Source organism: Oncorhynchus masou, chromosome 18, assembly GCF_036934945.1.
Source record: "Oncorhynchus masou masou isolate Uvic2021 chromosome 18, UVic_Omas_1.1, whole genome shotgun sequence".
NCBI classification, from domain to species: domain Eukaryota; kingdom Metazoa; phylum Chordata; class Actinopteri; order Salmoniformes; family Salmonidae; genus Oncorhynchus; species Oncorhynchus masou.
The window spans coordinates 61,852,673-61,868,428 of record NC_088229.1 but is presented as its reverse complement, the minus strand read 5'-3'; the positions used below and the strand labels follow the sequence as shown (position 1 = coordinate 61,868,428).

The 15,756-nt window shown below is 41.8% G+C and overlaps 1 protein-coding gene across 2 annotated transcripts in view; it reads left to right on the top strand.

Annotated features, from left to right (window-relative positions):
* The window catches only part of LOC135505064 (vesicle transport through interaction with t-SNAREs homolog 1A-like), a 180,568-nt gene that overhangs the window by 40,891 nt on the left and 123,921 nt on the right, over window positions 1-15,756 (top strand). For both annotated transcript variants that reach the window (XM_064924125.1, XM_064924126.1), the window contains exon 5: window positions 2,350-2,434. In XM_064924125.1, the coding sequence (XP_064780197.1) occupies window positions 2,350-2,434 (85 nt within the window). The remainder of the gene's footprint in view (window positions 1-2,349; window positions 2,435-15,756) is intronic.

Here is a 15,756-nt window from a genome sequence, read left to right as displayed (position 1 = left end):
TCGAATGGTAATGATAACATACTAATCACTTGAGCTCTTTGAAGAACGGGGGAGCGAGCTACTCTGTCAGTATCCCGGCTGCCTTGTGCTCCGAGGCACGCAGCCAGGGTCTAGGTGTATTAGCTTAAGCGTTGCATGTCAATACGTCCCCTCCATCTCCGCTGATCCATAGGGGCTCATTAAGCCGAGCTGGCTTCCTTCTCTCTCCCCACGTGGCGTGCACAGGCACACCACCATCACACTGCACACCCAGCCACCCACCACCTCTTTCTCCCTCTCTCTCACCATCACCCCCAACCCTCTGTCCCCTCCCTTCCTTTAACTATTGAAAAGTATTTCTGTCAATTTAAATGACCTCTGTCCACCAGTGAGGAGAAGGTGGCTAGAGAAAAAAAAAGAAAGTTCAGAGGCAGTTTTCCTTCTACTTTGAACAATGTAAACCCCTTTCACAGAGAGAGTTACCGTTCATCTGAGTGGTGGATCTATGGTACTTCTACGGTAGACTTGTTGGGCTTGCGGAACGTCACACTTGTAGGTTCAGTGAAGGTTTGACCACTGAAAGATTGGAGAATCCCAAGACAAATGACCTTTTACGTAGGTCAAGGTGCGTACTTGAGTTCAGGTTACTATTCAAGGTGGTACCTTGGTTCAAACCCTTGACTCTGACCTTTTTCCCCCGTGACTTTATCTGCATGAGATTGTAAGGACCATTTATAATGTAATAATACAATGGCGTTGAATGTGGTGTTATGACCATGATGTCACTTTTAAAGGGACAGTTCACCCAACTTACCAAATCACATATTGGTTTCCTTGACATGTCAACAGTCTATGGACAAGGCATGACAGCAGTGCTGTGGTGTAGTTTCCCTGGCACTGTTTTCAAATGCTAACGCTTCAGGACTTCAACGGACCGATATTAAACATTTTTCACTCGTCATTCCCACAGATTTTGAAATTGTCTCAAATTGATTGTGACGCTCAACCGTCACTTACAGATTCTTTTAACATGACGGTAGAGATGCTAATGTTGGGCCTTTTGACTTCGTGCCACAAGTGCTAAAACGTTAGCATTCGGAAACCAGGGGAACCAGGGAAACTAAACCACAGCACTGCTGTCATGCCTTGTCCATAGACTGTTTACATGTCAAGGAAACCAATATGTGATTTGGTAAGTTGGGTGAACTGTCCCTTTAATTTCCGAGTCACAAGATGCAGCATATGATCTGACCTGGTCTTGGCTTCGAAAGAATCGCCAGCAGTGAATGGAAGAACGACCATTTTGATTTCTTTCAGAAGAAGAGCAGCTTGCTATGGATGTCGTCCATGGAAGTCACGGATATTCTTGATTCCAAATGTGTTGGCCTATAACAACTCCTACTGCTTTCTAGCTAGATACACAGCACATGGAAATGCAAAAACGATCAAATTGCTCACTATGAGACATCAGCGGTACATGTGCTGATTGCACAGGTATGACTATTCTGTAAGCTGTGTAGTGTCCCGTTGTTCCCAGCGTAGATCAGTGTCCATTTGTTGATGGTGTAAATATGTCACTGCTCAGTGTTTTATAGGATGGCATAGTACGTGCTGGTGTTTCTTTTGTGTGTTTTGCTGTTTGTTTTAGGGCTTTATGTTGATTCATTTTACTGGTCACTTTTTACTTAATACACTTCCAAATGAATTGTCAGGATATGGTCATATGGTGTCCTCTGAGGCGTAAAACTGACTCACCGGCCATGTGCCACACCAGTAGAACTTTCTAGAAAGCAATACATGTCTTATGTTCCATTAACCAACTTCACGAGGAGAGTAAATGCATTTGATTTCCACTTTAATGAGGGTTTTCTCCTTAATTCCAAAGCCGTCTCCTTGACAGTTTTTTTTAAATGTTCTTCTTGAAAGCCGCAAATGATCATTTATTACATCTCAATTAGCTCTTCCTCCCCTCCCTCAACTTTGCCCTCCACGCTAAATGTGAAGTAATGAGTTGCAGGAGACTGAACGAGATGAGGTGGGGGACATCTCAATTATATAAAGAGAAGAACCTTCTGGTGCTTCTCATTTTAATATTGATTAAGAATAGATACTGTATTGTCCATTTTTGTCATTTCAACAGTAACAACTGCCATACATATACCCAAGCTCGACATGCATGTTGCCAATATTCCACTGTCCACACTTGGTTGTTCGTGACAATGATTGTCTCTGGCCAGTGCTATTGCTGTTGTGGTCATAGTGTCGGTCAGTGTTTCGTGACCGCGTCAAGATGTTTCTCCGAAACGCTTCCCAGCCCTCTCAATCATTATTTTCCTGTTTTCTGTCTTGTATTTCTCCCATTTCTTTTAGAGAGCACATCTGTTGGACAACACAGAGAAGCTGGAAAGGTCATCTCGGAGGCTGGACGCAGGCTACCAGATAGCAGTGGAAACCGGTATGTGTTCTGTTTGGTTGGGAAGGGGGCATTATGAAATTAGAGGTGAGGGTGGGGTGTGTGATTGAGCGACAGCAAATTGTCTCACTCTTATGCGGGGTGGAGAGAAAGAGAACTTTTTTTTATTTGAAACAGCCGCCTTGACGACTGGTGACATTTTCAGGAGCACATCAAAGGTGAGCGAGGGAGAAAGAGGTGTACGGGGCGACAGAGCGGGCTACGCTGCTCCGTGTTTGGCTCCCGGAAAAGCACGCGCTCTTCTTCTCCCATGCATCTGTCTGGCTGTGAGTGAGAGGTGTTTTTTGTTGTTGTAGCTCTACTGAAAATAAACAACATCAGCGTTTCCTCCGCTAGTTCTTCATTCGGAGAACCAATCAAAACGCAATAAACATCACTAAATAAATCGGCCATCTAGAACAGACAATCAGGTTTTATCTTCCCGATCAAGGTTTGTTTTTATCTTTTATATATAGGAAAATGAGACTCATTTGGATTTGAAACCAGACCTTTTATTTTCTGACATTATTGAGTCACAGTGTATTCCTTCGAGAGATATCAAAGCTCATTCTTGAAGTTTTAACTGGCTTTCTTTGGCTTCCGCTGTAGTTTTGAAAAGTTTCTTAATTTACACTATAATGGAGGGGTGGCACGTGTGTGTGACATCGACAGATTTAATAATTCAATTCGAGAAAGGGGTGCACAGACTGCCTTTTGATGTTCAGTAAGTAGAACTCACAAATTCATAAATACAATCTGCATTCTCTGCTTAAAAATGTTGTTTCATATGATTCTCCGATGATCTCCGAGACTTCTACTATTCCTGTTTTCAACGTGTCGAACTCTGTGGCAGCCCGTATTTTGATTCCATTCAGTCGTATCTTTCAGTCGAATGGCTCGTTTTGATGTTTTGTCACGCCCGTTGGTTGGTGTTAAAGAAATGTGCTGTGGTCTAACCTCGTTCTGTACCTCCTGGGTCCCAGTCCTTTCCACAGTAAAGGATAGCGGCGCGCCCTCTGACCCCTCGTCGCCAGTGGCCATCTCATCCGCTCTGTGTGTGCGGCTAACTGAGAACAATGTCTGTTTATCAATGCCCCTGGTCCCCCACACACTGCTCAGATCCACACCGGCAGTGGGGTGTTTGGGGTTTGGTGGGGTATGAGCTTTTGCCCCATTGTATTTAATCCCCTGACGTCCCCGGCCCTCCGCTTAGATGCACAACCTCAAACAGCAAACGGTCAGGGAGGACCAACACTCAGAACACAACTAGGTAGCAACAGAACAGACACGTTGGGAACTCTGTCAGACTACTAACAACAGAAAAGCTGCAGTATGTCGAGGACCCAGACAAACAAAGAATATTTGCACTGAGAGCCCGAACATTGACAAGCGTCATCCATCCAAGTGGTTTGTGAATTGAAGTGGGCGAATGACCCCTTTTTTTCCAGTTTTCCTGCATCCGGCATCCAGTCGCATTGTGAACCAATCCTGCTTCACCACCCTGTGCTGCATATTCACATCAGTGGACAATCACACCACCACAACACATGATCAAATACTGTGGAGAAATTCAGATTCTTTTTCAAATCTTTTTGTGTTTGATTGTATTTCAGTGAGGAGAACTGTGCAAGCACTCAATTCACCTGTTTAGCAGAGTAAATGGCTCATTCAGTTATCTCACTTTAAAACAAAGAGAGTGATGATGATGATAATAATAATGACAAGAGTATGGCTTTTATTAATCGATCTGAATATATTTCTACATGTTAAATATGGCAGCGGGTAACCTATCGGTTAAGAGCGTTGAGCCAGTAACCAAAAGGTCGCTGGTTCGAATCCTGAACCGACTAAGTGAAAAATCTCTGTCCCCTTGAGCAAGGCACTGCACCCGAATTTCTCCTGTAAGTTGCTCCGGAAAAGAGTGTCTGCCAAATGACTAATGTAAATGTAAACTGTTATAGGATACACTTTGAAATGTTGAATGTAGGGGTGTATTGTCTACAAGAGTTAAAGAATAATAATTTGTGCAGACGAGTTGTCCAATCAACAACTCACTCTGGTTGTAAAATAGACTTTGTTACCAGAAACCTGAACTCTACTCAAGAGGCTAATAAAACCACTCTTAGTGAAGAACAGTTAATGAAGCTATTTCACAATAGTTCAAAGTTACCTTCCAAATCCACACAATATATAATTATGCCCCATACAGTAGGTACTATAATTGACCAATTCGGAGTAAGAAATATATTTTAAAGAAGGTTTCTCTTTTCTTTCAAAGAGAGAAATCCTATACAAAGGAAGAGAGAAAGATGGAGCTTCAACTGCTGCTTGGCATCGATAACATTCCACTTAATGACCACACATCACAAAATGCCAGTGTACCATGAGGTCACTTTCATAAAAGAAGAATTTTTCGAGATGGTGAATCTTAACAGAATATCATTTTTCTCTCTCTCTTTCTCTTTCAATTTAAGGGCTTTATTGGCATGGGAAAGATAATTAACAGTAAACATTACACTCACAAAAGTTCCAGAAGAATAAAGACATGTCAAATGTCATATGATGTGCCAATAGTTAAAGTACGAAAAGGAACATAAATAAACATAAATATAGGTTGTATTTACAATGATCGTTTCTTCTTCAGGGTTTGCCATTTTCTTGTGGCTACAGGTCACAAATCTTGCTGCTGTGATGGCACACTGTGGTATTTCACCCAGTAGATAAGGGAGTTTATCAAAATTGGGTTTGTTTTCAAATTCTTTGGGTCTGTGTAATCTGAGCGAAGTATGTGTCTCTAATGTGGTCATACAATTGGCAGGAGGTTTGGAAGTGCAGCTCAGTTTCCACCTCATTTTGTGGGAAGTGTGCACATAGCCTGTCTTCTCTTGAGAGCCAGGTCTGCCTACGGCAGCCTTTCTCAATAGTAAGGCTGTGCTCACTGAGTCTGTACATAGTCAAAGCTTTCCTTCATTTTGGGTCAGTCACAGTGGTCAGGTAGCCAGTGTGTGCCAGATAACACAAAAAAACACATCAAACTAGAATGTTAATTACTTGACACATAGGAAAGAATTATCTTTTAGTTTTCTCATGATTTGGTTGGGTCTAATTGTGTTACTCTATGGGGTCTGTTTGTGTTTGTAAACAGAGCCCCAGGACCAGCTTGCTTAGGAGGCTCTTCTCCAGGTTCATCTCTCTGTAGGTGATTGCTTTGTTATGGAAGGTTTGGGAATCACATCCTTTTAGGTGGTTGTAGAATTGAACGTTTCTTTTCTGGATTTTGATTATCAACGGGAATCGGCCTAATTCTGCGTTATTTGGTGTTTTACATTGTACACTGAGGCTAATTTTTGTGTTCGTTCCTTTTTGTGAATTATTGGTTGGTGGGCGGATCCCAGACCTCACAACCATAAAGGGAAATGGGTTCTATAACTGATTCAAGTATTTTTAGCCAGATCCTAATTATGTCGAATTTGATGTTCCTTTTGATGGCGTAGAAGGCCCTTCTTGCTTTGTGTCTCAGCTCGTTCACAGCTTTGTGGAAGTTACCTGTGGCGCTGATGGTTAGGCCGAGGTATGTATCGTTTTTTGTGATCCTGGCAACTGGACCTTTTTGGAACACCATTATTTTTGTCTTACTGAGATTTACTGTCAGGGCCCAGGTCTGGCAAAATCTGTGCCACAGATCTAGGTGCTGCTGTAGGCCCTTCTTGGTTGTGGACAGAATCACCAGTTCATCAGCAAACAGTAGACATTCTAGTAGGATGAGGCCGGGTGCTGCAGTCTGTTCTTGTGTCCTCACCAATTTGTTGATATATATGTTGAAGAGGATGGGGCTTAAGCTGCATCCCTGTCTTACCCCATGGCCCTGTGGAAAGAAGTCTCTCTCGCTCTTTGAGATGGTAAATCTTCACAGAATATAATTTTAGAATTTTAGCTCAGTTTTCTCTCTCTCTCTCTCGTTCTCTCATTCTCTCTCGTTCTGTCTCTCATTCCCTCTGTCTCTCATTCCCTCTGTCTCTCATTTTCTCTCTCTCTCTTGTTTTCTCTCTCTTGTTTTCTCTCTCTCTTGTTTTCTCTCTCGTTTTCTCTCTCTCTTGTTTTCTCTCTCTCTTGTTTCTCTTGTTTTCTCTCTCTCTTGTTTTCTCTCTCTCTCTGTTTTTCTCTCTCTCGTTTTCTCTCTCTCGTTTTCTCTCTCTCGTTCTCTCTCTCGTTCTCTCTGTCTCTCTCTCATTCCCTCTGTCTCTCTCTCATTCCCTCTGTCTCTCTCTCATTCCCTCTGTCTCTCTCGTTCTCTCTTTCTCTCTCTCTCTCATTCCCTGTCTTTCTCTCTCTCTCGTTCTCTCTTTTTCTCTCTCTCTTGTTCTTTTTCTTTCTCTCTCGTTTCTCTCTCTCGCTCCCTCTCTCTCTCTCTTTCTCTCTCGTTCCCTCTTTTTGTCTTTCTCGTTCTCTCTCTCATTCCCTTTCTTTCCTTCTTTCCTTCTTTCTTTCTCATATTTAGCAAAGCGCAGGCTTGCCAGGAACACTGAAGGCCCTTTGAGGGATATTGAGAGGGCTCTGTGGACATGCCGGGGTATTTATCAAACGCACCCTTAAGAACCAGCCTCTGTTTGTCTCATAAATAAAGTATAGAAGTTCATTAGAGGAGGGCGCTGACTTACGAGGCACGTATGAACATGCAGACACAAGGGCTTGCCTGTTAAAGTACAGGAGGAGGGCATGTAGTTAGCCAATTTAACAGCATTTTCAGCAGGGTTGTCTGCAAGCCCTCAATGGAAGGAGGCCAGACTGACTCCAAAGAGGTGTCAGATTCTGATTTGACTTTGTGAAGCTGTAAGAGGGGTCTGATTCGGCATGTTTAGAGATCGATGGCATGTCAGATTAAACATTTAATATGTACTGACGAGTTGTCTCCCCTTGATTAGAATCAGTTGGAGAGGTAAAAGGTAGAGTTGTGTTTCCTGAGGGGAGATTAAGACTGTATACTGGCTTTGTTTGAAGGACAAACATACACATATCTATACACTACACGTGCATACTCAATTGATAATTGACCTAATAAAGAATCTGGGAAAGAATCATTTGAGAAATGAAAGAAGAATATCATTACTGTTTTGAACTTGAGATGCTCCTGTGAGTGATCTTTATATCCTGCAACTGTGTACATTTGTTGGATGGAACACTTTTGTTTTGAAGTAATGTAAGTTACATTTCCCCCCCCAAACTTCTACTAACCCGGAGTGATCTCTAGTCATTGTGCTAACGCTAGTTAGCATTCCCTCCAGAAACAACCTTCATTCATTCAAACTGGTGGTAGAGACAGAGAATCAGTACATCTAACTCTGGGTATGTACAAGGAGAAAAAAAATGGTTTTGCCAAAATCTCAAACTATCCCTTTAACCCAATCAGTCCCACCGTAACGCTGGCACATTTGTTTGGGCTTGTAACCACATTTGTTTTTGTAAACATTTGTTTGAGCTGCAGACTTGTGGGTTGTACTATTTGATTTGTCTAGTTCTTCTGCATTTGTAGACGCCAACTGTTTGTGTTATTAACGGAGGCTGAGCTGCAGCGGTGTTTGTGAGATAAGGGTGGGTCTTGAAGGATCCCGGGGCTGGGTCGTTTTATAGAAATGTATGTAGTCCAAATGGTTTGAGCTACTAACTATAACAAGCTGAGACTCTCACGGACACACGTTTTGCTACATTTTTAAAATATTTGTAATACATATTTTTAAAACCTTTTAAAACGAGGCAAGTCAGTTAAGAACAAGTTCTTATTTACAATGACGGCCTACACCGGCCACACCCGGACGACGCTTGGCCAGTTGTGCGCCGCCCTATGGGACTGGGGACCGGTTGTGATACGGCCTGGAACCAGGGTGTCTGTAGTGAAGCCTCTAGCACTGAGATGCAGCACCATAGACCGCTGTGACGCTCACAAGCAACACAGGAGTCCTTAGAAGGTAAGGGGTTCTTCTACATAGAAGATTATTGGAAATCCCAGGACATAGTGTCTATAATACTGTAAAAAGGCTCACTTAGTTGCTGTCCAAAACGCCACACAGTTGTCACTGGATATTAATTTCCCGCTGAGCAAACGATGTCTGTACTAACAGAATTCATATAAATTGATTTTATCAGATTTTTGTTTTGGCAGACCTTTATTTTTTTTTATTGACATTTGTAAGTAAAACTGACAGGGTTAAGGAGACACTTTTGGACTGAACAGAGAATAAACAGACGGCTCTAATCTTGCCTCTTTTCCTCTTTGAAGCTCAGCAGTCAAACAAACAACGTCGTCGTCAAAAAAAGACATCTTTGCATTTTCAAGGGGCCAGCAATGAGGCTCCTCAGCTCATGGCCCCGGTGATGGGGGCCCCAGATCGATGGGGGAAAATATAAACAGACCATTAGGGATTGATTTCAGCCCTGTTTAGATAAGCTGAGAGGGTCGGGGCCTGACCCCTGGGGGCCCCTCGGCAGCCAAAGTTCATGCTGTGCCAGGTAGAGAACAGCACTGCAGGCCATCAATTTTATTAGCACAGAGATGAGCTGATTAGACCTTGTCAATCAAAGGTGCCAATGACTCAATCGACAGCCCTTTCTTCCCCTCCCTCCCACCCTCTCTGTTTTGTGATAAATCATTGAAGCGACCAACAATGCGGTAGGCAGAGATCGTGGGCTAAGCTTAAGCAGTCCTGCCGTTGTCACCAAGGCAGACGCGCAAGGACCCTGTGATAAGGTGACGACTATATTAGAGTACGTCAATTTGTTTTTAGGGCGGTTTTGATTTCCAACTGCAGCGGTATTAAAAGCGAGGGGGAAGGAGGGAGAGAGCGCCGTCATCGAACACGGCTCTAGCGTCAGAGCACGGGGTGTCAGGACACAGAGAAATAAATGGATAAATGATCGGATGAAAAAATAAATAGATTTTGCGAACCTAAACTCCTCGGCTACCGTTTGAAGCAGAGCATGACTTTGAGCCTTGCTGTGAGTCCATGGATGCTGGAGTGCCCCAGAACATGGCACACGCTTGTCCCCGGCTCGCACTCCATCTCTTCCTTTCCGTCTTAGTCTTTCTATTTTCACTCTTCGTTTCTCCCCGCTCTGTCTTCAGATCAGAATTCATCTTTCTTTTGGTGTTTAGCCACCAAAGTGATGCTTGCGCTTCAAAACTTTGTGGCTAAGCACCTAGTAAATGACTTAACAAGCTATATTTAGCAATACCTAGAAGTATTTTTAGGATCTGGCTTTTATTAAAGATGTTTTTCTTGTTTTCTCATGATTCAAAACACATTAATAGCCCATGTTGACTGGTTTTCGTGCTATTAGGTAACAGAAGACAAAATAAAAAATACAAACCTGAAATGATATCTGTCAATGTCATTTAGCATCATTATATGATATCTAGTTCTTGGGCAAATGAAACAAATAAAAATACATCTAAATCTAATGGTAAGTGGTCAGAATAGATGTTCCATTTTTTCACTTCATAAGGAACAAAAGTATATAATGTGTTAGTCACAAAATATGATGTTATAGTTTGAATAACCTAATTTGTATAATTGTTGTTTACATGGTCCTTTGTCTCTAGCTTAGGCCTGCATATCATTGTATGGACAAAGGGCTTCATAGGGGTTAGTTGTTGTATTTACACCAAATATTTGCTCTTAATTAATTTTGTATCATATCCAAAATACAGAAATATAAGTTTATGCAAGAAGCAGTTAATTTATAAATTGATTAATGCAGTGTATTTACATAATTTACAAATGCATTGTGAAGATCCCTTTTTGGTTCTTTGTACACTTCTGCTTCAGTTTATTCACTCTGTGGCAGAGTGTAATTGAATATTTCAGTATGTTCTTATTCATTTGTCTTTTATAAGGACAGTTTGCTAAAGTGGATTTCCTGAAGGTATAGCATATTAAATAACTCGTTTTTTTGTAGTCTGATAAAATCTGAATGCTGTGTTGTTTCAAAAAGAATAGGAAGTTATTTGATAATGGTTTGATTCATGGGAGCTGGGACTTAAATATTTCACAGCTTCAGTTTGCAGTTATGCACGAAGTAGGCCTTTTATGAAATATATTTTCGGGGGAAATGTATGTATTTTGTATCAAGGAAGTAAGAAATATACACACACACAGCCCAAAACTGTATTTCCAACATATACGCCTTAACGTATAGCCTAACATTTTGCTTTCACTAAATCTACCCACGGGCGAGCTGTTTATCGGTAAACCCCCCCAGCGGATGAAAGGTCTCGTAATAATGATTTTTTTCTCTCCTAATCGGGCCTTGTCAGCGAGGCGTCTTATCATGAAGAGGAAAATGACACCGATCCTATCGAGGAGCCCGAGTCCGGGTTTGCGGCGTGTGCCCCCCAGCCGCGGCCTTGCCATATCTAGCGCCGCCACAAACGGCGGGCGCCGCTTTTTTCATGTGGACTTCAAAAACGACGCGAGTCATTAAAATTTGCTGCCGGGATCAGCCACTCCAGAGAGAAAATGCGATGTGGGAAGAGGAGACTCGCTAAATGTGCTAATTCCTGCCTCACATGTTTACGGCTTAATTTTAATCGGTTTGAGGGGGGAAACTATTGGGGGGAGGGCCTCACATTGCAATAAATTGCCATTATCTTGGACACCCTAGGACTCAGCTGTTCCATGGATTTAGGGGTCTACTGGCAACAGTGTTTATTGTGGCACACAAAAAGTGTTTACGCTTGAACTGTGCTAGCTAAGGCGCAATCGCTGGCTTCAGCCTGCACAGACAAAGGCCCCGACCTGACACAATGGCCAGCCTTCATACAGACCCCTCAATGCAAGAGCTCAACCAACAGAGTCGAGAGAGTGTGTGGGGTTCATCTGCGCATTCGCTTGTCTGTCTGTGAGTCCGCAGGTGTTTGCCGCAAGAATCCGACTTGCGATGTTAGCTCAAGTTAAGTGGACCCATTTGATGGCGGCCGTATCAGAATGAAGCTCATGAGATGTTTGTGAGAAATTAAAAGTGGCCAGTTGCGATAGATAGTCCACAGAAATGTGAAGAGAGAACTTTCTGCTTCAGTTAGTTCCATTAGCACTGCTAGCATAGCATCCTGTTAGCAGACAGTGTTGTCTGCACAGTGGACGCTAAGAGCTAACAGGGATCAACGGTGGATCACTGGTGTTAGGAGAAAGCGGTGGATATACAGTAATCAGACCTTAAGTAGAAATGATTAGCTTCAGCAAAGAGCAGGCTTTCTATCAGCATAACTAGTCTTGGCGTAATTATTAGCCAAGGCTCAGACTGGAAGGAGGGAAAGACCTCTGAGCATTTTCTGCTTCGTTCGCGGCGTTGCAATAGTAAAGATTTATTCCTTCTTAAGTACAGAAGGCAACATTACAAGATTAATAATGAAGCCCATTGGAAGGTCAACAGATCATCCATTGGATTGACATGTCTTAAATTATGTAAACATGAATACCACCATGTTTAAAGACACATTTCGATAAATTAACAACGCACATTTCTGTTACTTTTGAATAGTTCCATTCCAAGTTATAAAAGTATGAAAACTGTTTTCATATATATATATATATATATATATATATATATATATATATATATATATATATATTTCATATATAACAAACAAAAATGATTTGATGAAGAAAAAAAAAAGCGTGCTCATAATTCGCCTTACGATTAATTATTGTTAGTAAACATGTTAGATATATAGCAGTAATAGTTAGTAAAAACATGTTAGATATATAGCAGTAATTGTTAGTAAAAACATGTTAGATATATAGCAGTAATTGTTAGTAAAAACATGTTAGATATATAGCAGTAATTGTTAGTAAACATGTTAGATATATATCCGTAATTGTTAGTAAACATGCTAGATATATAGCAGTAATTGTTAGTAAAAACATGTTAGATATATAGCAGTAATTGTTAGGAAACATGTTAGATATATAGCAGTAATTGTTAGTAAAAACATGTTAGATATATAGTAGTAATTGTTAGTAAAAACATGTTAGATATATAGCAGTAATTGTTAGTAAACATGTTAGATATATAGCAGTAATTGTTTATAATGAAGCCTTATCTCAAAGTATCAGCAAAGCACCTTTTAAAATGGTAGAACTCCTATGTCAAACCAAAAAGCAGCTTATTTGCTACTATTTTGAGGTTACAACCTCTATAAAGACACCTCCCTGTTCGCACAGTGAAATGCTGACCTCTGAGTGATACGCAGGGAGAGGCAGGGAGAGGCAGGGAGAGGCAGGGAGAGGCAGGGAGAGGCAGGGAGAGGCAGGGAGAGGCAGGGAGAGGGCTCAGAAAACAACTGGGATGAGCGGGGTTGCACATAAAGAAAGTCTTTCAGAAGGAAATGGGAGACAAAAGTGAGGACTCGGGGCCCCCATGGGCACTTTAAAGACTTGCTACATCTGACGTGCTAAAATGTAAAAAAAGAGACGTGGGGGGGAGAGAAATGGAGTCAGAGCGGGAGAAGTGTGTCACCTCGTCACCCGGGACTCGGATCAGAAATATTAGTCCTGTGAGCCAGTGACACATTGATGACAGACAGTAGATTGACGCTAGTCAAAAGAGTGGAAAAGAGAGAAATGTATAATTACGCATGGAGGGGGGGGTTGGGGAGTAAGAGATGGGGTAAGGACAGAGAGATGCAGTGCGATCAGCATATTGATACGTGTCGTTGGGTACACCAGTGGATGTAGGTCAGTGGAGAGCATCATAGCTCTGTGATGGGGAACCAACACACTTTCGTCTAGCAGCTTTCATGTGTGTTTGTTGCGTATGCAGAGGGCTAGTAAGGCTAGTAGGCTAGTATGCAGTCATGTGTTCAGGGCTAAATTATGTTACTAACCCCTTTCCATATATTTTGATATATATATACACACACGCGCGCGCTAACCCTCAGAAACACATTATTAGGCATCTCTGTCTGTCCCCTCTGTTTGCTCTCCTGGTCGCCCTGAGGAGCGGCTCCCCACGCTTACCCCCTCGGCCCCTCAAAAGAGTTTCCTCCTCGGCAGCCCCGTGCCCACGGACAGGACGCCCGCGCGTTTAGCACGCCCGGGGAACATGAAACGTCCCGACCCGGGATGTCAGCTGGTCGTCCCATCTGCCAGTCAGTAGGACAGCAAGGCTTTTGTCTAGGGGGGAATGGAGACGAGTAGAGATGGGATGGGATGGGGGGGGTTGACCACAGCCACCACAACTGTGTGTTTAGTTGAGATGGGGATAGTGAAATGAGAGATGAGGGCTGGAAACCAGCCTCGAAATATGATATGAATAGTGAATGTTTTTTGTTTTTTTGTCAAATTCTTGTGTTGGAAAAGGATTACATTGTCTTTATGGCTGTATGTTTCTGGCCCTAACACCGTATGGAGAACAGTAGAATGTCAGCTGCTGTAGCTGTGATAAACACACCAACAAAGGTGTTCCAGTTTGGACCCTTAGTTCTTTGTCATATGTACCGCAAAGTACAGTTTCTGAGGGGCATAGATGTGTGGAAAAGATCATCCTACAGGATACAGTACCTTAATTGGTCTCAATCCAAATATGCCTTTCCCTTTTTATGTAAATCACAGTTTACAGAACTCTAGTCTGATATGAATTTTAAGTTGCAGAACTTCAGTCTGTTCCTTTCTTCCTCCCGTTAAAGAACATAACCTTGGCAGTGCAACCAGTTTGACTCTCCCATAGTAATGAACCTGCCTCGTGTGAGTGGATGGATGGCTGGCTCTGCATAGGGAGATTTTCATGTTTGCATTCTGCTGTATGGCAGATAGGCCGCGCCCTTGAGCCACCGTGTGAGGTACTGTAAGCCCGGGTGATTCTCCCTCTGCAGAAGGTGACTACAGGACCTACACACACACACACAGGACACGGGGTTGAAAGGATTTGGGCCGAAAAGAGTTCCTGAAAAGTAACAAGAGGCAACTCACAAGCACTGGCCATGTATTTATCACAGAGTTTTAGTTTTGTTGTCGTGCCTTCTGAGAATATCAGTGTGTTTTTCTTTCTTCTGTTTGCCCTCCGTTCAATTCACAGATTTATTTATTTTCCCAGTGTGTTTTCAGTCTTGTTCTGTCATTATTTCTTGTCAAAACAGTATCACAGAGAACGAATGAACAATGAAGTCTGTATTCACATTTGTCAGTCATTCAACGTAATCCCTGTAGGGCTGCTGAACTGTATTCAAACACCTTCACCTGTTAGGAGAGCTATGTAAGGAATATACTGCTGGGTTGGGGTCAATTCAGAAAATAAACCAAATTCCAATTCAATGTTTTCCTAATTGAAGATAATTGGAACTTCTGTGTACTTCCTGAATTGAAATGGAATTGACCCCATTTACCATCATCAAAGTATTCCTTTAAGTGCACCTTTTTTGTTTGTTTTTTAAAATCTTTTTTCAATTATTCAACAACAGAACAATACAACACAGCAAGAGTAAGTACAGCGACAAAAGGTAAAGCAACCCCCACCCCATAATAAAAGTAAATTAAAACAAAATACAAATAATAAATTAGTTGAATTAGAATTGTAATAATCCTAATAAAGACTAAATAAGACAAATGACGAGAGATTTCAACATATACACAAAGCAGTAGAAACAGTACATTACAGAGAGACAAGAGCTACATCGATCTACAAGCTCACGTCCACCAACTCCAATGGACCCGTTTCTATATAGACCAGGAAGGGTTGCCATATTTTCTCTAAGTGGTAGAATTTATTTCTTGAAGCATAGGTAAACTTCTCGAATGATATCCCAAACAAATGCCCCTGATTTCCAAAAACAAGAGCAGTTTTATATTGCCTAACATTAAGAAATGTGATGTGCAGGATGATGGCAGTTGAGCAAGGTTGTTTATATGGAATTTTCTAGCACCGAGGTTGAAGCATTTCTTGCTCTTGTTCTCTAGCAACCAAATGGTTTTTTATTCACACGTCAGACAATATCAGAATATCATTTTGTCCTAAATGCATCTTAAGTGTTTTTAGGCATTTATGCGACACAATTCAAGAATACAAATACAAGACCATGCGAGTCAAGGTTAATACAATTAGCTGATTCATACCATTTTTCCCTGACCTCTCCCCTCATTAATAGCTTTGGGGAAACATATTCACTCAATTTGAAAACACTTTTGAAAGGCTTCACTTGGAAGAACTGCAGGTTGACTTGGATTGTTGTCCTTGTGCTTTTTCCTGATTATTTTCATGGAAATCATTTTAATACAAAAGAGCCCTTAACCTTTGTTTTCAGACAGACATCCCAGACATATTTATTTCCCAGAACTTGT